The 17680-nt window shown below is 36.3% G+C and overlaps 1 protein-coding gene across 6 annotated transcripts in view; it reads right to left on the bottom strand.

Moving 5' to 3' along the window:
- Positions 1-3634: 3634 nt before the first annotated feature.
- Positions 3635-17680, bottom strand: part of CCDC171 (coiled-coil domain containing 171) — a 443161-nt gene continuing 429115 nt past the window's right edge. For 5 of the 6 annotated variants that reach the window (XM_058431106.1, XM_058431102.1, XM_058431101.1 and 2 more), the window contains one exon: positions 3635-3925. In XM_058431106.1, the coding sequence (XP_058287089.1) occupies positions 3698-3925 (228 nt within the window). In that variant the 3' untranslated portion in view covers positions 3635-3697. Of the gene's footprint in view, positions 3926-4854; positions 5039-17680 lie in introns of those variants that run through there. The other variant, XM_058431105.1, reaches the window with a different exon arrangement.

The following is a 17680-nucleotide window of genomic DNA, read 5'->3' on the forward strand; positions in this document are numbered from 1 at the left end:
TTTGAAAGATAGACACAAACTTCACAGTTACTGTTTACATAAATAGTGCTAGTATGTATGTATTTTGTTTTGTCTAATCAATTCATAAGAAATCTAGATTTCAAACCAAAACATACTTATCAAAATTATTCCTAACTGGTTAGGACAATTAAAAAAATTTTTTTTTCTCTTTAAAAAGTGTTAATTATTTCTGGAAGGCAGGACTGGCAGTGTTTCAAAACAATGTGGACTTTGGAATTGCAGCTCTAGGCTTACTAATTCCTAGGTTATGTATGATCTTTGGTAGCCAAAAGCTTAACATTTTTGATCCTCAGTTATTCATGTCTAAAATGGTGATGCAAACACCTGTGCTAGAGGTTTGTTTTGAGATCATTAGTTTTGCTATAATAACTGGCATAAAACAGTTGCTCCATAAATATTAATTATCTTTCACCTTTTATATTAGAAAACTTGTCTATAAAAAGTGCACAGTGAGGGCACAGTGGTAGGCATCTGTAGTCCCTGGTACTCCGGAGGCTGAGGTGGGAAGATCACTTGAGCCCAGGAGTTCAAGACTGGCCTGGGCAACGTTGTGAGAGCCCATCTCTTAAAAAAAAGAATAAGTGCACAGTGAAATAGGATCAACTTACTATTGTTCAGTATGGTCTACAGAACGAATTCAGACAACTGGTAAATAAAGTAATATGAAAATACTAATAATCTCATTAAACATTCAATAATAGCATATGTCATAAATGTGAAATAGGAAATAGAGTTGCTAAGTTTAATAAGAGTCAGATATTTGGTAAATTAAAGTGATCATTCTATTTAAAAGGTTATTTATTTATGTCATTAAGTTATCACTGAACTGGCAATTTTTGCAATCCTAAACCTCTTTGTTTTTATATTATGTCATTTCAAAATACATGTATTAAAAATGTTGGCAACTCCTCAATATGTAAGTGTGACTCAGGTATCAGAACAATAACTTTAAGAATTAATAGTGATCAGTGATATAGGTGTGTTTCTAGATCACAGAAAGTTAGTAAGAAAATCCACATTCTGAAGTGTAAAGTAAAACTTCCTTTCCTCTACAAAAATATTTGAAGTCATTATCCTGAGATATGTCTACTCTATACATCATTCTTAAAAAGATAAAGAAGCTGATAGAGCAACTGTCCTTGCCAACACAACAGAGATCTCAAATATGCAGCAATTGGTCACTAAGGTGCTTAGAAGCGGTCTAGAGTTTCTCAGATCTCCATAGGACATGTCATTAAATCTTCTCCTCCTGCTGGGTCTGACTTCTGGGAAAAAAGCATATGGTATAAATATTACTATATTTGGTAGTGAATACTAATGATCGCTCAGGAGGTTCATCCTTCAGTTTCTATGGCCTTTAGCATCTAGTTGCTTACAAATGTGACATGCTTTGATTTGATTTAATCATAATTTATGAATTTTGAATTTACGGTTCAGAATTCAATGTACCAAATGTACCTGTAAAGTTAGATACCCATATATATGGAGACACGTACACATTTATTTTTGGAGTTATCCCATTAACAGATTATAAAATTAAGGTGAGAAGACCAAGGCCTTTCCAAGGCACATTTTACAAAGCTGCTTGTTCCTCTAAAATCAGTAGGATCTGAAAACAGATTCAACACAAGCATACACACACACAAACACTTAGACATAGAGGTCACGTATAGTAACACTGTTCTTCTCTAGTGAGAACTGTAAGCTCAATGATATCACATGAACTGAAAAATTGTCTATCAATTTCTATATGAACAATATCCCAATCATTGTGTGGAACAGCAGAGAAAGGTGTTCTGATGTGCAGAAATTATATGATCTGTATAAAAACAATAAATAGCACTTCCATGTTATAATAAATTTGCAAGTTGAATTTCATACAGGTCATGTTACACAGGTCATATTAAAAATAATTCCAAGGAAAGAATTAAGAGAAATTTGGTTAAAGATATAATTTTACTCCACAGAAGCTTCCTAAAGTTTTATATAAAGCTAATTATAGTGGTTCAGTATTACAAGAATAGGATGTGTTACATAGTATAACAGTAATACTGCTGTGTTCCCTCAGATGGCATAAATCACTTGGCTAATTTGGCTACTAATAAATAGTTAGTATAAAATCTTATTTACCAAGGCCAATAAAAAAATTCTCAGCAGTTGGGTATATTTGAATCAAATGTCACTGTAAAGATAAGACAAAAAAACTTCCATAATACATACTGTTATATTCTACTGTATCCATAATGAAAGATTCTATAATGAAAAATAATATAAAAAATAGATTCTGTATCAAGACTCTTTGTCAAAAGCTATAGTTCACATCAGAAGTTAATAGCACTAGGGAGTTAAATGATTAATACAAAAACAAATTCTTACTACAAATATTCTTTTGTTCTTCACTTACCATGATGCAAACTGCAAGGATTTAACCTTTAAGGGTTAAAGAGTTTAATCAATGTCAATGTCTGATCTTCTGAAGGCGATAAAGAACAGTCTGTCTAGCGATACCCAACAGAACATCACTTTGTCAAGCCACAAAGCACCCAAAAGCTTGTCAAGTAAGTTACCAGAAACCTCTTTGTGGTTAGAACTCAGCTCCTTCCTGCTTGACCTATTATTTGATATTTGACCACTTGGTTGCAAGACACTTGCTCTTTCTAGCTGAAATGTCACTGGGGCATCTTGTCAGCTCCCCGACATCTCGGCCTGACATACAATTTTACTTTTGTGTGCTACAAGGCAGAAAATGCAGGGCAATGGCCTTGTTTTAAATTCTGTCAGCATCAAAGATGGGCGTCACTCTTGGGTCCTACCAACAACAAAAACAAAAAAGGAGTCAATTTTGAAGGTCAAAACAGCCATTACCTTGAAGTTTTTCAGCTTATACTAAATATATTACCTGCTATCCTGGTGTGGGAACTGTCCTTACGAAGTGCCTAAACATACCACAGAAATCCTCCAGCACAATTGCTCTACTTTCTTATCAAATGCAGACTTGCTAAAAGAATGAGTTTTCAATGCCTTCAGGGACCAGATTCAGCAGTTAACTTGTTCAAATGGGCAAGTGGTATCATGTAGCTTTACAAGGAGCAACCTGACCTTCTCACATTGACCAGGAGTGACATTATTGTGCAGGAGGAGAAGCAGTCACATCATTTCTGTTTTGCACAACCTGCTTAAAGTTTGCAACTAAATGCTTGTCTTCAGTTGAGCTGACAAGAGAGAAGAGGGGGCTCAGTGAACCATGGCCGGGCTGCCATGAAATGACAGGAATCATTGGCATACATTTCAAATAGCTCTCTCAATCCTATTAAAGCATTGCAGTCCTGCTTTAAAATAGACAAGTATGAAACAACTTTGATAGATAGAGACTAAAATGGCTTATTGATTTTTTTAAGTCTGAGGGAAATTACCCAAAATGTGTCATTCCTTAACATTTAAAAATATGTTACATAAAAATGAGCAACTGTGATAGTAAATAAAACTTGGAGAGAAAAAAGTTGGCTATTTCCTTATTCAAGGAGACAGAGCTACCAGAATACATCAAGATATCACACAAATTTTTTAAATCCATTGCCACTTCTGCTGAAACAAAAGTCAACTGATAAGAAAATTCCCATTCAAAACAATTTTAATTGTAATGTTAACTGTTCCTCCATTTTTTAATTTCATGAAGTCATAATCCAATCTGAGTTGGTCTGTTGGCATTAGCAGATATAGTCACTGGAGAGGAGTGAGATGACATCAGAGCATGGGGCACAGTATTTATAAATGTCTCCTTTAAGAAAGTGTAAGTTGTATCAAGTTCAGGTTTCAATGGTAAAAAATCCCCAATACCAGTTGTGTCAGCAGGAAGAGGAGCTCTTGAAGGAATGGAGAGATTTGAATGGTCTCGTGATCCTATCTGTGACATACAAAAGAAGAAAATAATAAATATGGAGTTGAAAACTCTCAAACAGAGCCTATAACCATAAACAGGCAAGTAGACTAACAATCATTATAATATAAAATGAGACGGAAATTACTATTTCAATAATCTACACGAGAATATATAAATAGTAAATTATTTATCAAGTGTGACTGAATCCCTTATTTACTCTTTTATGAACTTTTTTAGACAACAGGAATTTGTCTAAACACTAAATCTTTGTGTAAAACTTTTTTTTTTTTTTTTTTTTTTAAGACGGAGTCTCGCTCTGTCACCCAGGCTGGAGTGCAGTGGCGCATCTCGGCTCACTGCAAGGTTTGCCTTCCGGGTTCACGCCATTCTCCTGCCTCAGCCTCCTGAGTAGCTGGGACTACAGGCGCCCACCACCTCGCCCGGCTAATTTTTTGTATTTTTAGTAGAGACAGGATTTCACCGTGTTAGCCAGGATGATCTCGATCTCCTGACCTCGTGATCTACCGCCTCGGCCTCCCAAAGTGCTGGGATAACAGGCGTGAGCAACCACGCCTGGCCTGTGTAAAACTTTTTATAAAGTTATTATATCAGAGAGTCAATACAATCAGGGATTTTTACCTTGACTTCAGTCCATTGGCAATTTGCAGAAACCGATGCTAATAGCATTTATTTCATTACGCTATATAATAAGTGCCATATAATATGGAAGATGAGATTACTTAGAAAATAAACTATGAGTATTTAAGTTTTTTAAATCTATCCGTTTTACTTATTTGACAAAAGTAGCACAAAGAAAAATAAGCCAATCCCAGTGACCTCTAGAAAATGGCATACTAAGATACAAAATTCTAATGAGAACTCTTTGGCTTTACTTTAATAATAATGCCACCACCCTGTTTTTTCTTTCAACATTATTATTTTACGTTCAGGGGCACACGTGCAGATTTGTTACATGGGTAATTCTTGATTTAAGTCACTGAGGTACAGTGTACAAATGATCCCATCAGCCAGGTGGTGAGTACAGTCCCCGACTGGTAATTCTTCAACCCTCTCCCACTCTCGTAGTCCCTGGTGCTCAGTGTCTATTGTTTCCATCTTTATGTCCATGATACCACTCTGTTTTGATAAAGACTATTATAAGTATTTAGAAATCATGTGTTAAACTAAGGGACTGAAAATAATTTGTCATATATTTGAGAACACTGATGGTATCCAGAAATTGTTGGAAATTAAACTTAAAAATGCCACAAAGTCATGAAATACTGGACAACAGAATTAATATTTTGATAAGGCTGCTCATTTAAGCCTTAAGTGACGTCAGTATCTAGTAGTTAATATTTAACATGAAGAAGTCTTAGCAGTAAAGCAGGTAAGTATTACGACATTTAAAGATGGCAGGAAAATAGTGATCAATCGTATGACATAATTTTCCAGATTCCCACAAAATAAATTTTGCTGAAATAACAAGTCTGGTTATAAGTATCTCCACTAAAAATCATACTCTACACTGCAGGGTTTTTTTAAAAAAAACTTTTTAGTAGATCCTCTTACAGTTTTGATAACAAAATAATGTAAACTATAAGGTCTGTTTTATTATGTCATGTTATACAAAACTGTTTCTACATGTAAAAACAAGAGGGAAGCTATCACTGGCTTTAGGAACATATTAGAAATTCAACTGTTGTATGTGTTACCATTTTTGTGGATTTTTTTAAAACTACAACTGGAGAAAAAATCAATATCTGCATCTAACACCTAGTTCAGCAATTTTCTTTGATCTTTGTTCTTTTGATTTCTTGATACTCTACTGCAGGCCAATAGCTGACAGAAATCATCTCTTTTTATACTGGAAGTCTAACATCTAAAATGGTCACTTGAAATAGCTCTACGAAGGACAAGGTTTCCCAGTGGAAGGAAAACAACTTCCAAAATCATGTGTTGACCCTGATTGGTAGTATTAATGAGGTTTTGCTTGCAGAACCTTAATGCTGGGCCTGATCATCTCAGTTCAGAACCTGAACAGAGGCATCTCATTACATCAGAGGCTAGAGGTGTACACACCTGCATTTTTACTGCTGCTAGAATCATTTTTTAGCAGTGTCATTACTGGATTGACTTTGCAGCTATAAACATTACAGTGCCATCTACTAACTTCTCATTCTGCCAGGCCTGGGGGTTAGGGGAATGCTAGAAGAGCAGGAGATGGTGGGGCCTGATTTTCTTCTTAATAAACATAGTTATAGCCATAGTATTCTTTATTATAATAGAATATTGTCAGAAAAGGCTTTAAAAGTTTGTTTTGATACATCTTTATACTTCAAGTTCTAGTCTAAGAAAACTATGTATGGAAAATAGAGGGGTGTGCAGAATCAGTCCAAGGAAGGTCAGATATCCTCTGGGGGTATTTTCTTCTGGATATTTTAGAGAAAGGTAACTAGGCCAAATTGACCAACAATTCCTGTTCTGTCAATATTAGTGATACGCATAATTTACTCAAACTTATATGTTGTACTTAAAGTTTCCCTTTTTGTTCTTGTGAATCCATCAACCTAACACATAACAAAGTTAGGAAGGCGGTCCTTTAGGGAAAGTCTCTACTAACTGCTCATTTCTCTTTAACATTCTACAGATCTTGGTAACCTACAAAGAGGTCCCTCTTTTGCCTTTTCTCATCCTACTTTTTCCAAGATGTCCACTTTCCAATATGTTGTCTGAAAGCACCCTTTCATCCAATATAACATCTTTGACTAAATAACCTTGAAATGGGGTGTTATTTCCCTAGTATTTCAAATTAGTCTCACTTGTTGCACACTATTTTCTGACCTTATGTCCTAAACATGGAAAATAATATAAAAAATCTCCAGAGATGAAAAAGAGAGAGAGAGAGAGATTTCCTTAAAGTCTTGTAACCCCCAAAAGTATAGTCTCTAGAAAGTAAACAGAGTTACTTTTGTATAAAGGAAAACAAATGACTGCTTTTGCTACCGGGATCATCTGCTGTACTGCCAGAAAAAAACTTTTTTCATGAAATGAGGTAAAGTCTGATTTTAAGTCACTTAAAAGCTTAAAAAGAAGCCACCGGCTGGGGGTGGTGGCTCACACTTGTAATCCCAGCACTTTGGGAGGCCGAGGCGGGTGGATCACCTGAGGTCAGGAGTTGGAGACCAGCCTGGCCAACATGGTGAAACCTCGTCTCTGCTAAAAATATAAAAATTAGTCGGGCAGGTGCCTGTAATCCCAGCTACTCATGAGGCTGAGGCAGGGGAATCACTTGAATCCAGAAGCAGAGGTTGCAGTGAGCCAAAATCGCATCACTGCACACTGCACTCCAGCCTGGGCAACAGAGCAAGACTGTGTCTCAAAAAAAAAAAGAAAAAAAGCCAGCAACAATTCTGGTGAAACTTTGATTTGAGAATGTGATGTTAAAATAACAAGTAAATATGAACTGTTTTTCTTGTTATAAATATCCAGAATAATATCCAGAAATACATAACACTTTTGTATTATTTTAATGTAACACAGAGAGTAAAGGACAGTTAAATGACCTTTTGTCAGAGAACATTAAAAGTTAGTGTTCACCACCCGATCTTATATTTTAAATCTGTAAAGTCCGTGGTCATATAAACTACTTTTAAAACTGCTGAGGTGTTCTGTCTCTTATGTAAATCTAAATTTAGGCAGTTTTTCAAAAGGAAATTAGTTACCTGAAATAAAAGCTAGGTGTCATGTGAATCTTTATGGAAGCGCTTTTATTTACTCAATAAGCTATAAATGATTCTATTTGAACTGCTATAGTCCATCAGCTAAATACATATTCACAATACAAAATGTGTCTACTAAATTTCTACATTTTAAAAATCTTATGAAATACAGTAATTGGACACATCCAGTAGCCATTTTTCAAGGCTTTAATATCTTAATTTTCTATAAATGTTTTGCAAACAAAAATAAACAAATAAAGCATTAGTCTAATAATAAAATAACCACCCAATAAATTGTCTGTAAGTCAAAGCCTTTTTGCAGATCAAGGCTTCTGAAACTGAGCCATTTGTCTCCTGTGTAACATTTATGATCAAGTTAAGTCTTCTAGAATTTAATATTATAAAAAGTGAGGAAAAATGTGATTTAGTAAGCCTTAGCAGTATTGCATGGAGATTATGCTAAGCACATAGTGTGATTAAAAGAATACTAGACTGAAGATCAGCGGACTCTAGTTTCTCCTCGCAGTTCTTTTACAATCCGACTGGGTCATTTGGGGCAGGTAAATTAGTCCATCTAAATGAGGGGCTGGACTCTTTCCAGCTTTGAAATTCTACAGGTCTGCCATAATTCCATGTGTGACAGCATATACTATAAACCCTAACTTTTTTGAGGGACATTAACCCGGAAATCAGTTTCCCGAATATAATACTTGAGAAGATGTAGACAGACCATTCTTAAGGGGAAAGAATACATATTGCACATTGCACATTGTTCTAAAATAAAGCCAAATAGATAACAAGATTAGCCACAATTTAGATGATGTGGCTTCATTCAATTAAATTCTATAGTACTCTTTTCATTACTTCAAATTCCATGATGATGTTTTAAGCCCTGTAAATTATTAACTACTTTTAAGTAGTCTGCACAGCTCCACATAAACAGATGAAGAAATCAAAGCACCCACAAGAGGGTGTTACAGTGAGGCTCCCTTGCCGTTTCTACTTTGGTTCCTAACGTGCTCTTACCACCAGAGTCTCAATACTCAGTGTCACAAAGTTTTCTTTCTTCTAAATACTTTAGATGAATTAGCCAAATTCTACCTGTCAGTTTTCCAGTTGGCATGCTGGTCTCATAGGACACCGTAGTTTATCCAGACAGTCAGAGTTGGCAAAAATCACATAGTATTCTCTTGTGGAATACTCAATTTTATATCTGAGATATATATACACATAAAAACATACATTCACCTTATAAATATATACACACACATATACTTGATATATGTATCATATAAATATACACACTCATATATACACACACACACACACACATCTGCTATCATGCCATCCAATATTTATTTCTCCTACGGTAGTTACCAGTTCTAACTTTTAGCTACCAATAATAAGCTTGTAGGAATATTTTATGCATTCTTCTCCCTGTAAGTCATTAAACCTTAGTACAGACTAGTTTGACTATCTTACTGACATCAAGGCATGGGAAGAAATGTGAGTTAATGGAAAAATGCAAAGAAGTTGCATTAGGAAACACCCTAAGGGCCCAGTGTGCCTAGAGATCTTAAAAGGACAATCATAGAGGCAGAAACAAATCAGAAAAAAGAAGTAGAATGTATTAACAAGAAACCTGGGCCGGGCACGGTGGCTCACGCTTGTAATCCCAGCACTTTGGGAGGCCGAGGCGGGCGGATCACCAGGTCAGGAGATCAAGACCACGGTGAAACCCCGTCTCTACTAAAAATACAAAAAATTAGCCGGGTGTGGTGGTGGGCGCCTGTAGTCCCAGCTACTCGGAGAGGCTGAGGCAGGAGAATGGCGTGAACCCGGGAGGCGGAGCTTGCAGTGAGCCAAGATCGCGCCACTGCACTCCAGCCTGGGCGACAGAGCGAGACTCCGTCTCAAAAAAAAAAAAAGAAACCTGATTCACATCACAACAACTCTGTCCTCAGGCAGACATTCAACATTCTATCTGGTTCTAATTCAGCCTTGGCTACTTGTTTGATGTGGAAGATTGATTGGATCAATGGTTTTGATTCTCCATGCTTCCCTATAACCATGCCCTTGCTCTTGGCTTCCCTGTCCAGCCTCATCTACCATTTCCTCACTTGTACTGTGCAAGCCAGGTACATGGAATTTGTGAGTCCCTAAATAGGACATTCCATAGTTCACATCGCCCTCCAGTCTGTCCAATTCTGCTCTTTGTTGGGTGAGTCCTCCACGTTTCAAACTCTGGTCAAGGTCTGCCTCTTTCATAAGGCTTTTCTGGATCCTCTTCCCATCCTTCCCCAACTACAGCTAACTGTAACATCCAATCTCATTTTTACATTCCTTCATGAGCATTTATTTTACTATTTTTTTCACTTATTTGTATAACCTTATATTTCCACTATAAAACTATGAGCACTTAGTGTGATGGAATCATGACTTTGTACCCCTAGCATTTAGGAGAATATCTGGGACTAAATAAGATTCCTAAATGATGAATGAGTGAATGAACAAATGACTTATATTATTACTTCATGGTCTTGGTGTTTTACTGTTATTTTGTTACTTCACACATATACAGATTATGTCGCAATTAGATTTAGCAAAGATTAATGGAAAGAATACGGGCTTTGAAGGTGGAAAGAACTAAGGTTCTAAACTTCATTGTGCCATTTACTAATTATGTGATCCTTGACAAGTTACTTAACCTGTGTGAGCTTGTATCCTCATCTGTAAAGGAGGAAGACTAATCCCTCGTAGGGCTGTTATGAGGATTACATGGAATAATATGTACAAAAATGTGTAGCATAGAGTGGCTCCTCTTCTTCACTTCTCTTTTTCACTCTTCTCAAATTATATGAATTCTAACTTTACAATTATAGTCAACACGTATTCAGCATTATGTCAGGCACTGTGCTAGATTTAGTTTTACAGGCATTATCTGAATTCTCACAGTGACTCAATCAGAAAGCACTACAATTATCTTCATTCTACAGTTGAAGAGACTAGGACTCACAAGAGCAGAATAAATTGCCACAGGTTGCACAGCTTGCTAATGGTAGAAAGGGATGTGAATCTTGGTTCCTCTGACTCTCCTATTCATACGCTTGGCCATTACCTTACCATGTTGCCCAGAGAAGACATAGCCTAGCCTCAGGCTTATTTTGTATCTAGAGGCATTTCACCAACAAAATAAGGGCTCAACAAACCTCTCTGAAAATGGAAAATAAAAGTACATAGATTGTGCCAGAGGCTAAAATAAATGTTTATATTTTGATAGCATATTTCATTGTGGTCCAACATTTGAATGCCTGTGGTACTTACTGGAGTAAATATATAGATCTCATGGAACTTACACAAAAATGAAAGTTATGGCCCTTTCATCAAAGGAGCTTATATGTTGTTATATTCAGAGACAAAATGAGGCACTGAGGTTTAAACTTACACTAGAACACTTAAGGCCAGGTGCGGTGGCTCACACCTGTAATCCCAGCACTTTGGGAGGCAGAGGCTGGAAGATCACCTGAAGTCACGAGTTTGAGACAAGCCTGACCAACATGGTGAAAACCCGTCTCTGCTTAAAAATACAAAAAATTAGCCAGGCATGCTGGTGGGTGCCTGTAATCCCAGCTACCCAGGAGGCTGAGGCAGGAGAATCGCTTGAACCCAGGAGGCAGAGGTTGCAGTGAGTTGTGTTCACGCCATTGCACTCCAGCCTGGGTGACAACAGTGAGACTCTGTCTCAAAAAATAATTAACTAATTAAATTACACTAGAACATTTAAATTTTAATTTTAAATTACTTCAAGATATCTTGTGCCTGACAAGACAATAAGTCCCATTTTCTTCTCCAGGATGTTTAGATTTCCTGATGTGGTTGAGGTTAGAAAAAGAGTTGAAGAATTCTCCCAAGTGGCTTTTGTTCTTTCTTTTCTTAGTGTTCTTCATACCCTTGTGCTTGCAGTCTGTTGCTGACCTGACAATCCTAACACAACTGATGGTAGAGAGTGCCAGAAACGGCCAGAAAATGCAAAGGAGGCATTTTCCCCTCTGTCTTAGAAATATACATTCCCAAACAATTCAGAGAGAATTGAAAATGTAAATAAGTTTATGCACTCAAATATACAAAAAGATACAAAAACCAAATAAATAAAAACAAGCACACCATATAGAAAAATGCCACTGAAAGTCTGAAATGACAAACTGGTAAAAATATGTGCAACACATAGAATCCCCATACAAGTAACTTCCTTAATTTACAAAAGGCTCATGCAAATCAATTAAAATAATGTAATTAGAAAATAGGCTGAGGGTAGCATATTTATTAAGACTGAGTTCAGTTGTAAGAGAAAACTCTAAATGTCATTGGCTTAAAAAAGATAAAAGTTTATTTCCCTCTGATAGGGCAATAAAAAGTTATCAAGAATCCAGGCTGCTTCTATCTTGGGCTCCATAGCTCAGTACATGGCTTTTACCTCATGGTCAAAAATGGCTGCTCAAGTTCCAGCTAGTATGTCTGCATTCTAGCGAGAATAAAGGAGGATGGAGCAAAGAAGGAGGCACTGCTTCCGTTTACAGACACTTCCTAAAATTGTGCACTTTTACTTACATCCCATTGACTAGAACTTAGGTCATATAACTAATTTAGCTTAGAGAGAGTCTGAGAAATGTAGCCTGTTTGTCTGTTTGTTTCCTGAGCAGCCCAGGTAACATTCAGAGGCTCTATTACTAAGAAAGAGAGAGAAAACAGAGGTCTATGAACAGAGGGCTATTTAAGTGAAGTATGACAACCATATAATACAACTATTTTAAACATGAGGTGAATATGTAAAGGCTGATAGAGAAATATATCCAAGTGAAAAAAACAGTTCAAAATGTATACATGTGTTTATGTGTATATATATACATACATATAAATAGTAATATATATTTTAAAATAAGCATAAACACACATACATGCATATCTATCCCTATTTTTTCTGGAAAAAAGAATCACAAGAAATCAAAAGAAACTTAATAATCTTTGGAAAAAAGAACTGAATTAGAGTTTGGGTAGAAAAAAAAGGTTTGAAAGGTGAAAGTTTTCTTTCCATGATTTTTCATCTTTAAAATTATTTGAATCATGAGAGAAAGTTACGAACTGGCAGTTCACAAAAGCAAAAATACAGCTAAGTAACAAATAAATGGGAAAAAATTGTAACCCCCACAAGTAATCAAAAATGGAAAATAAAATAAGACATTTATTGCCGGTAAAAATTAAATATTAAAAATTATGCTAAAGGTTAGTGAAAGCATTGTGAAGCAGGCATTCATAAATTACTAGTAACTGTGTAAGTTGATAGAACCATTGGATCTATAATTGGGCAACTGTCTTAAATGCTTAATGCCATTTGATCCAAAAATTCCATTTATGATTAGGTTCTCTATATTAATAATAACAGACAAAAATTAGAAATACTCTCATATTCAACCAGAAGCATAGTTAAGTAGGCTATAGCTACGTGGTGGAAAATTATATAGCTATAAAACTTACAGTTATAAACTTTTGGATAACACGGACAAATGTTGGGTCTAACAAAGATCAGACCTTGTAAAGAGCTAGATAAGTATTTCATGCTCTCTAAGGTATATGTTTTCTGTTCCAAGCATTAGCCCCTGCTGTTGTAGCATATAAGCGGCAATCAAGGATATGTAAATGAATTAGCACGGCTGTGTTCCAATATAACTTTATTTATGGACAGTGAAATCTGAATTTCACATGAATTTTATGTGTCATGATATGTTATTATTCTTTTGCTTTTTTCCCATAACTATTTAAAATATTAAAACCATTCTTAGCTCACAGGCCATATAAAAACAGGTGGCATGTAGATTTGCTGACCCTAGGGCCAGACTACGTCGTGAAAAAGCAGTACACAAAATTACATATGGTGCTTGTTTTGTGGTATTGGAATTGTTGGGATTTTTTTTCTCTATTCTCTGAGTCAGGATTAGGATTCGTATTTTCCAAATTACCTACAGTAAGTACATTTTACTTTTATAGCTAAAAACCCTTTATTAAAAAATGAAACTATATATTTATATATACTGAAATACATCTATATATTTTAGTATAGTTATGGCTCTAAAATGTGTGGTCAAAATGAAAATGTAATTGGATAGTTAAAGGACTCAGAGGATAGGTCTTTAAGTGTTTTGCATGTTTTGAAAAGATTTTGATCTAGCAAAGAACACTCTCATTTCAATGTTTTCAGTTATCTAAGTCATATTTACAGTTTTACACTGAGTAAACACCTACACAAATAATGACACTGAGTAACTTGTTCCTCTACTCTGCGCAAATACAACTCCTTATGCAGAGTGGCTACTTATAACTTGTGTGCCTTCATTTTACTCCAGATAGCACTTCCAGCTGCCAAATTACAACTTCTGTGGTCAAAATGTACACATGTCACACTCTCTCTGGGAACTATTAGGCAAAAGTTTTCTGACCACTATTTCATTACTGAAGAATTTCCTCTTAAAGTTATAAACCTTTTTTATTCAATGTCAAAAATTTAGTAATAATCTGGAAGCTATAAACTTAGACCTCGTAGCAATATGTTTTTCAAGGAGTGGAATGCCTGAGCAGGCACTCAGGTAAAGAAGAGCAGAGGAAGGAAAGAATCATTTAGAATTTAAAGTAGTTTGAAAGAAATGACTTTCCAAAACCTTTCTAACAATGTAAGTATCTGTCAATCACACATCTCAAAAAACTTAGCATTAAATTCTCATTTTGCAATTTGAAACCCTTTTTTTTTTGCATGCCCCTCACTTCCACTGCTGTTTTAGGCCATGTTCCTTCATTGTTCCATTATATCACACCCAAAATCCTTAGCAGTTCTTCGTGGAATGCTGCAAGCTGCCTTTATTTCCCCACTGACCATGGTATAAGCTCCATACTCCCCAGGGCTGTGGACCCTTTGAACAGTTCCATAGCTGGGCCTTTCTGGAGGGACTGGCTATCTTCAGTTAAAAGAATGTATTTCTTAGGGAGAGAAAGGCACTTCAGATGTAAGACAAATCATGTGATCTGGGGGTCATATCTGCGGAATGCTGTCAAATCACAACAAGCACTGGGGCATATGTTCTAAAACAAATCACTTAGCTGGCAATGGCATTTCCCTTACATGATAGTCAGGAATGTTATTTCTGATATAACCACATCATTTCCAGCAGTCTCAACCCAAATCCATCCCTAGGGAGAACATCTTATGTAACAGTAAAATAGAGCAAACACAAAATTCCAAAATAATATACCCCTAGGCTTTACTTCAGGAATTGACTCCCTATATTATCAATTCCATATGATAAATTTTCCCTATGCTTGCATAATGCATAAAGATATCTAAACCTATATCCCCTCTTAGTATCCTAAATTAGCTCTATTCATTTATTTTTTCAGTAAATATCTATCAAGTGCCTATGATGTGCCAAATACTGTTCCAGGTACTGGAATACAAAAGTGAATTAAACAAATAAAAATTCCCTGTTTTGGGGATTATTTATTAGACCTTAACTAATATTCATTCTGATCCAGTTCTTCTTAAATTATAATCTGTTGAAATACTATGAAACCACATAATTGCTATTTTTATAGGAAAAGCTTTGATGCACAATAGCACTGGAAGTTTCCTGTCCTCATTATTCTGTGGATACAAAGTCCCAAGTGAGTCAAGTTACCCTGGTCCTTCCCTGTCCTGCTTGTACAAGCCTCAAACACCCCTGTGGATTCCCTATCAAGAGCTGCTTGGTGTCTGCAATCCCACCACCAGGGTCTGCCTTCAATGTATTACAGGGCTTGCTAGGTCATATGGGTGATAGCTCTAACAAAAATTTGGGGTGCCCATCCTTCCCTTTCTGTCATCTGAAAACTGTGACAACTCTGACTGAAACCCAGTGTCTTGCAGTGTCTGTCACAAAACATTTCCTTCAGCTTCTACCTGTAGGCCCTTTTTCTAAGAGTCCAGATGCCAGTCCCTAGGTCTGCATGGAGGAAAGGCATTAGGTCATTCTCTCCACTTCACATCTCCTTCTCTGGGTGCCTGCCCATAAAATCTCCACTAGTCCTTCTCCAACTGCCAGAGCCCTCATTCAGATTAACTCTCCAGAGTCTGCACACTGGTTTTTCAAAAAGGCCTAGACTTGTTTGAAATGCAGTCCGCGCTTGGAGTAGGTTGTCCACTAGATAATAATTTTGACATAGGTTTCAACGCTCTTTGCTAAATATTTTTCATCAGTTATTTGTCTCTCCACTTTGTCTGACCTAAACGTACTTTTAATTTTTGTAAACAAGTCATCTCTTCAGACTTCGCTGTTTCCTACTTCATCTCTTCTTTATTGTATGTTTGCTTATTATTTGAAAATATTCAAATTTGAGATTAAAGACTAGAAAAATAGGATAGATGAAACTCATAAGAAATATTAATAAGCACAGATGATGAATTAGCAAGTAGTTTGTGGGACATAGGCAGAATCCATATGGTAAGACCTGTTACTTTATAGATAGAAATGGATGGAAAGCCACATCATAAGGTAGAGATATGCCACCTCTAGTTAATGTCATCCTTAAATTGACCCTAGAACTGCAGATAAAACATAAAGCTATTCAGCAGCCTCAGTGGCAAACTATAGCCGTTGGCCAGGCATGTTTGTCCCTGCATCTCTCCTAGATAGCAAGTGTGTGTAAGTGGCCTCAGGCACCTTCGGTCTTCCAAGCCCCCTGTTTCTTTTTTTATTTATTTATTTATTTATTTATTTATTTATTTATTTATTTATTTATTTATTTATTTATTATTTATTTATTTATTTATTTATTTATTTATTTATTTATTTATTTATTATACTTTAGGGTTTTAGGGTACATGTGCACAATGTGCAGGTTTGTTACATATGTATCCATGTGCCATGTTGATTTCCTGCACCCATTAACCCGTCATTTAGCATTAGGTGTATCTCCTAATGCTGTCCCTCCCCCCTCCTCCCACCCCACAACAGTCCCCAGTGTGTGATGTTCCCCTTCCTGTGTCCATGAGTTCTCATTGTTCAATTCCCACCTATGAGTGAGAACATGCGGTGTTTGGTTTTTTGTCCTTGCGATAGTTTACTGAGAATGATGTTTTCCAGTTTCATCCATGTCCCTACAAAGGACACGAACTCATCATTTTTTATGGCTGCATAGTATTCCATGGTGTATATGTGCCACATTTTCTTAATCCAGTCTATCGTTGTTGGACATTTGGGTTGGTTCCAACTCTTTGCTATTGTGAATAGTGCTGCAATAAACATACGTGTGCATGTGTCTTTATAGCAGCATGATTTATAGTCCTTTGGGTATATACTCAGTAATGGGATGGCTGGGTCAAATGGTATTTCTAGTTCGAGATCCCTGAGGAATCGCCACACTGACTTCCACAATGGTTGAACTAGTTTACAGTCCCACCAACAGTGTAAAAGTGTTCCTATTTCTCCACATCCTCTCCAGCACCTATTGTTTCCTGATTTTTTAATGATGGCCATTCTAACTGGTGTGAGATGGTATCTCACTGTGGTTTTGATTTGCATTTCTCTGATGGCCAGTGATGATGAGCACTTCTTCATGTGTTTTTTGGCTGCATAAATGTCTTCTTTTGAGAAGTGTCTGTTCATGTCCTCTGCCCACTTTTTGATGGGGTTGTTTGTTTTTTTCTTGTAAATTTGTTTGAGTTCATTGTAGATTCTGGATATTAGCCCTTTGTCAGATGAGTAGGTTGCAAAAATTTTCTCCCATTCTGTAGGTTGCCTGTTCACTCTGATGATAGTTTCTTTTGCTGTGCAGAAGCTCTTTAGTTTAATGAGATCCCATTTGTCGATTTTTGCTTTTGTTGCCATTGCTTTTGGTGTTTTAGACATGAAGTCCTTGCCCACGCCTATGTCCTGAATGGTATTGCCTAGGTTTTCTTGTAGGATTTTAATGGTTTTAGGTCTAACATATAAGTCTTTAATCCATCTTGAATTAATTTTTGTATAAGGTGTAAGGA

The sequence above is a fragment of the Hylobates moloch genome, unplaced genomic scaffold (assembly GCF_009828535.3).
Source record: "Hylobates moloch isolate HMO894 unplaced genomic scaffold, HMol_V3 SCAFFOLD_19, whole genome shotgun sequence".
NCBI lineage: Eukaryota > Metazoa > Chordata > Mammalia > Primates > Hylobatidae > Hylobates > Hylobates moloch.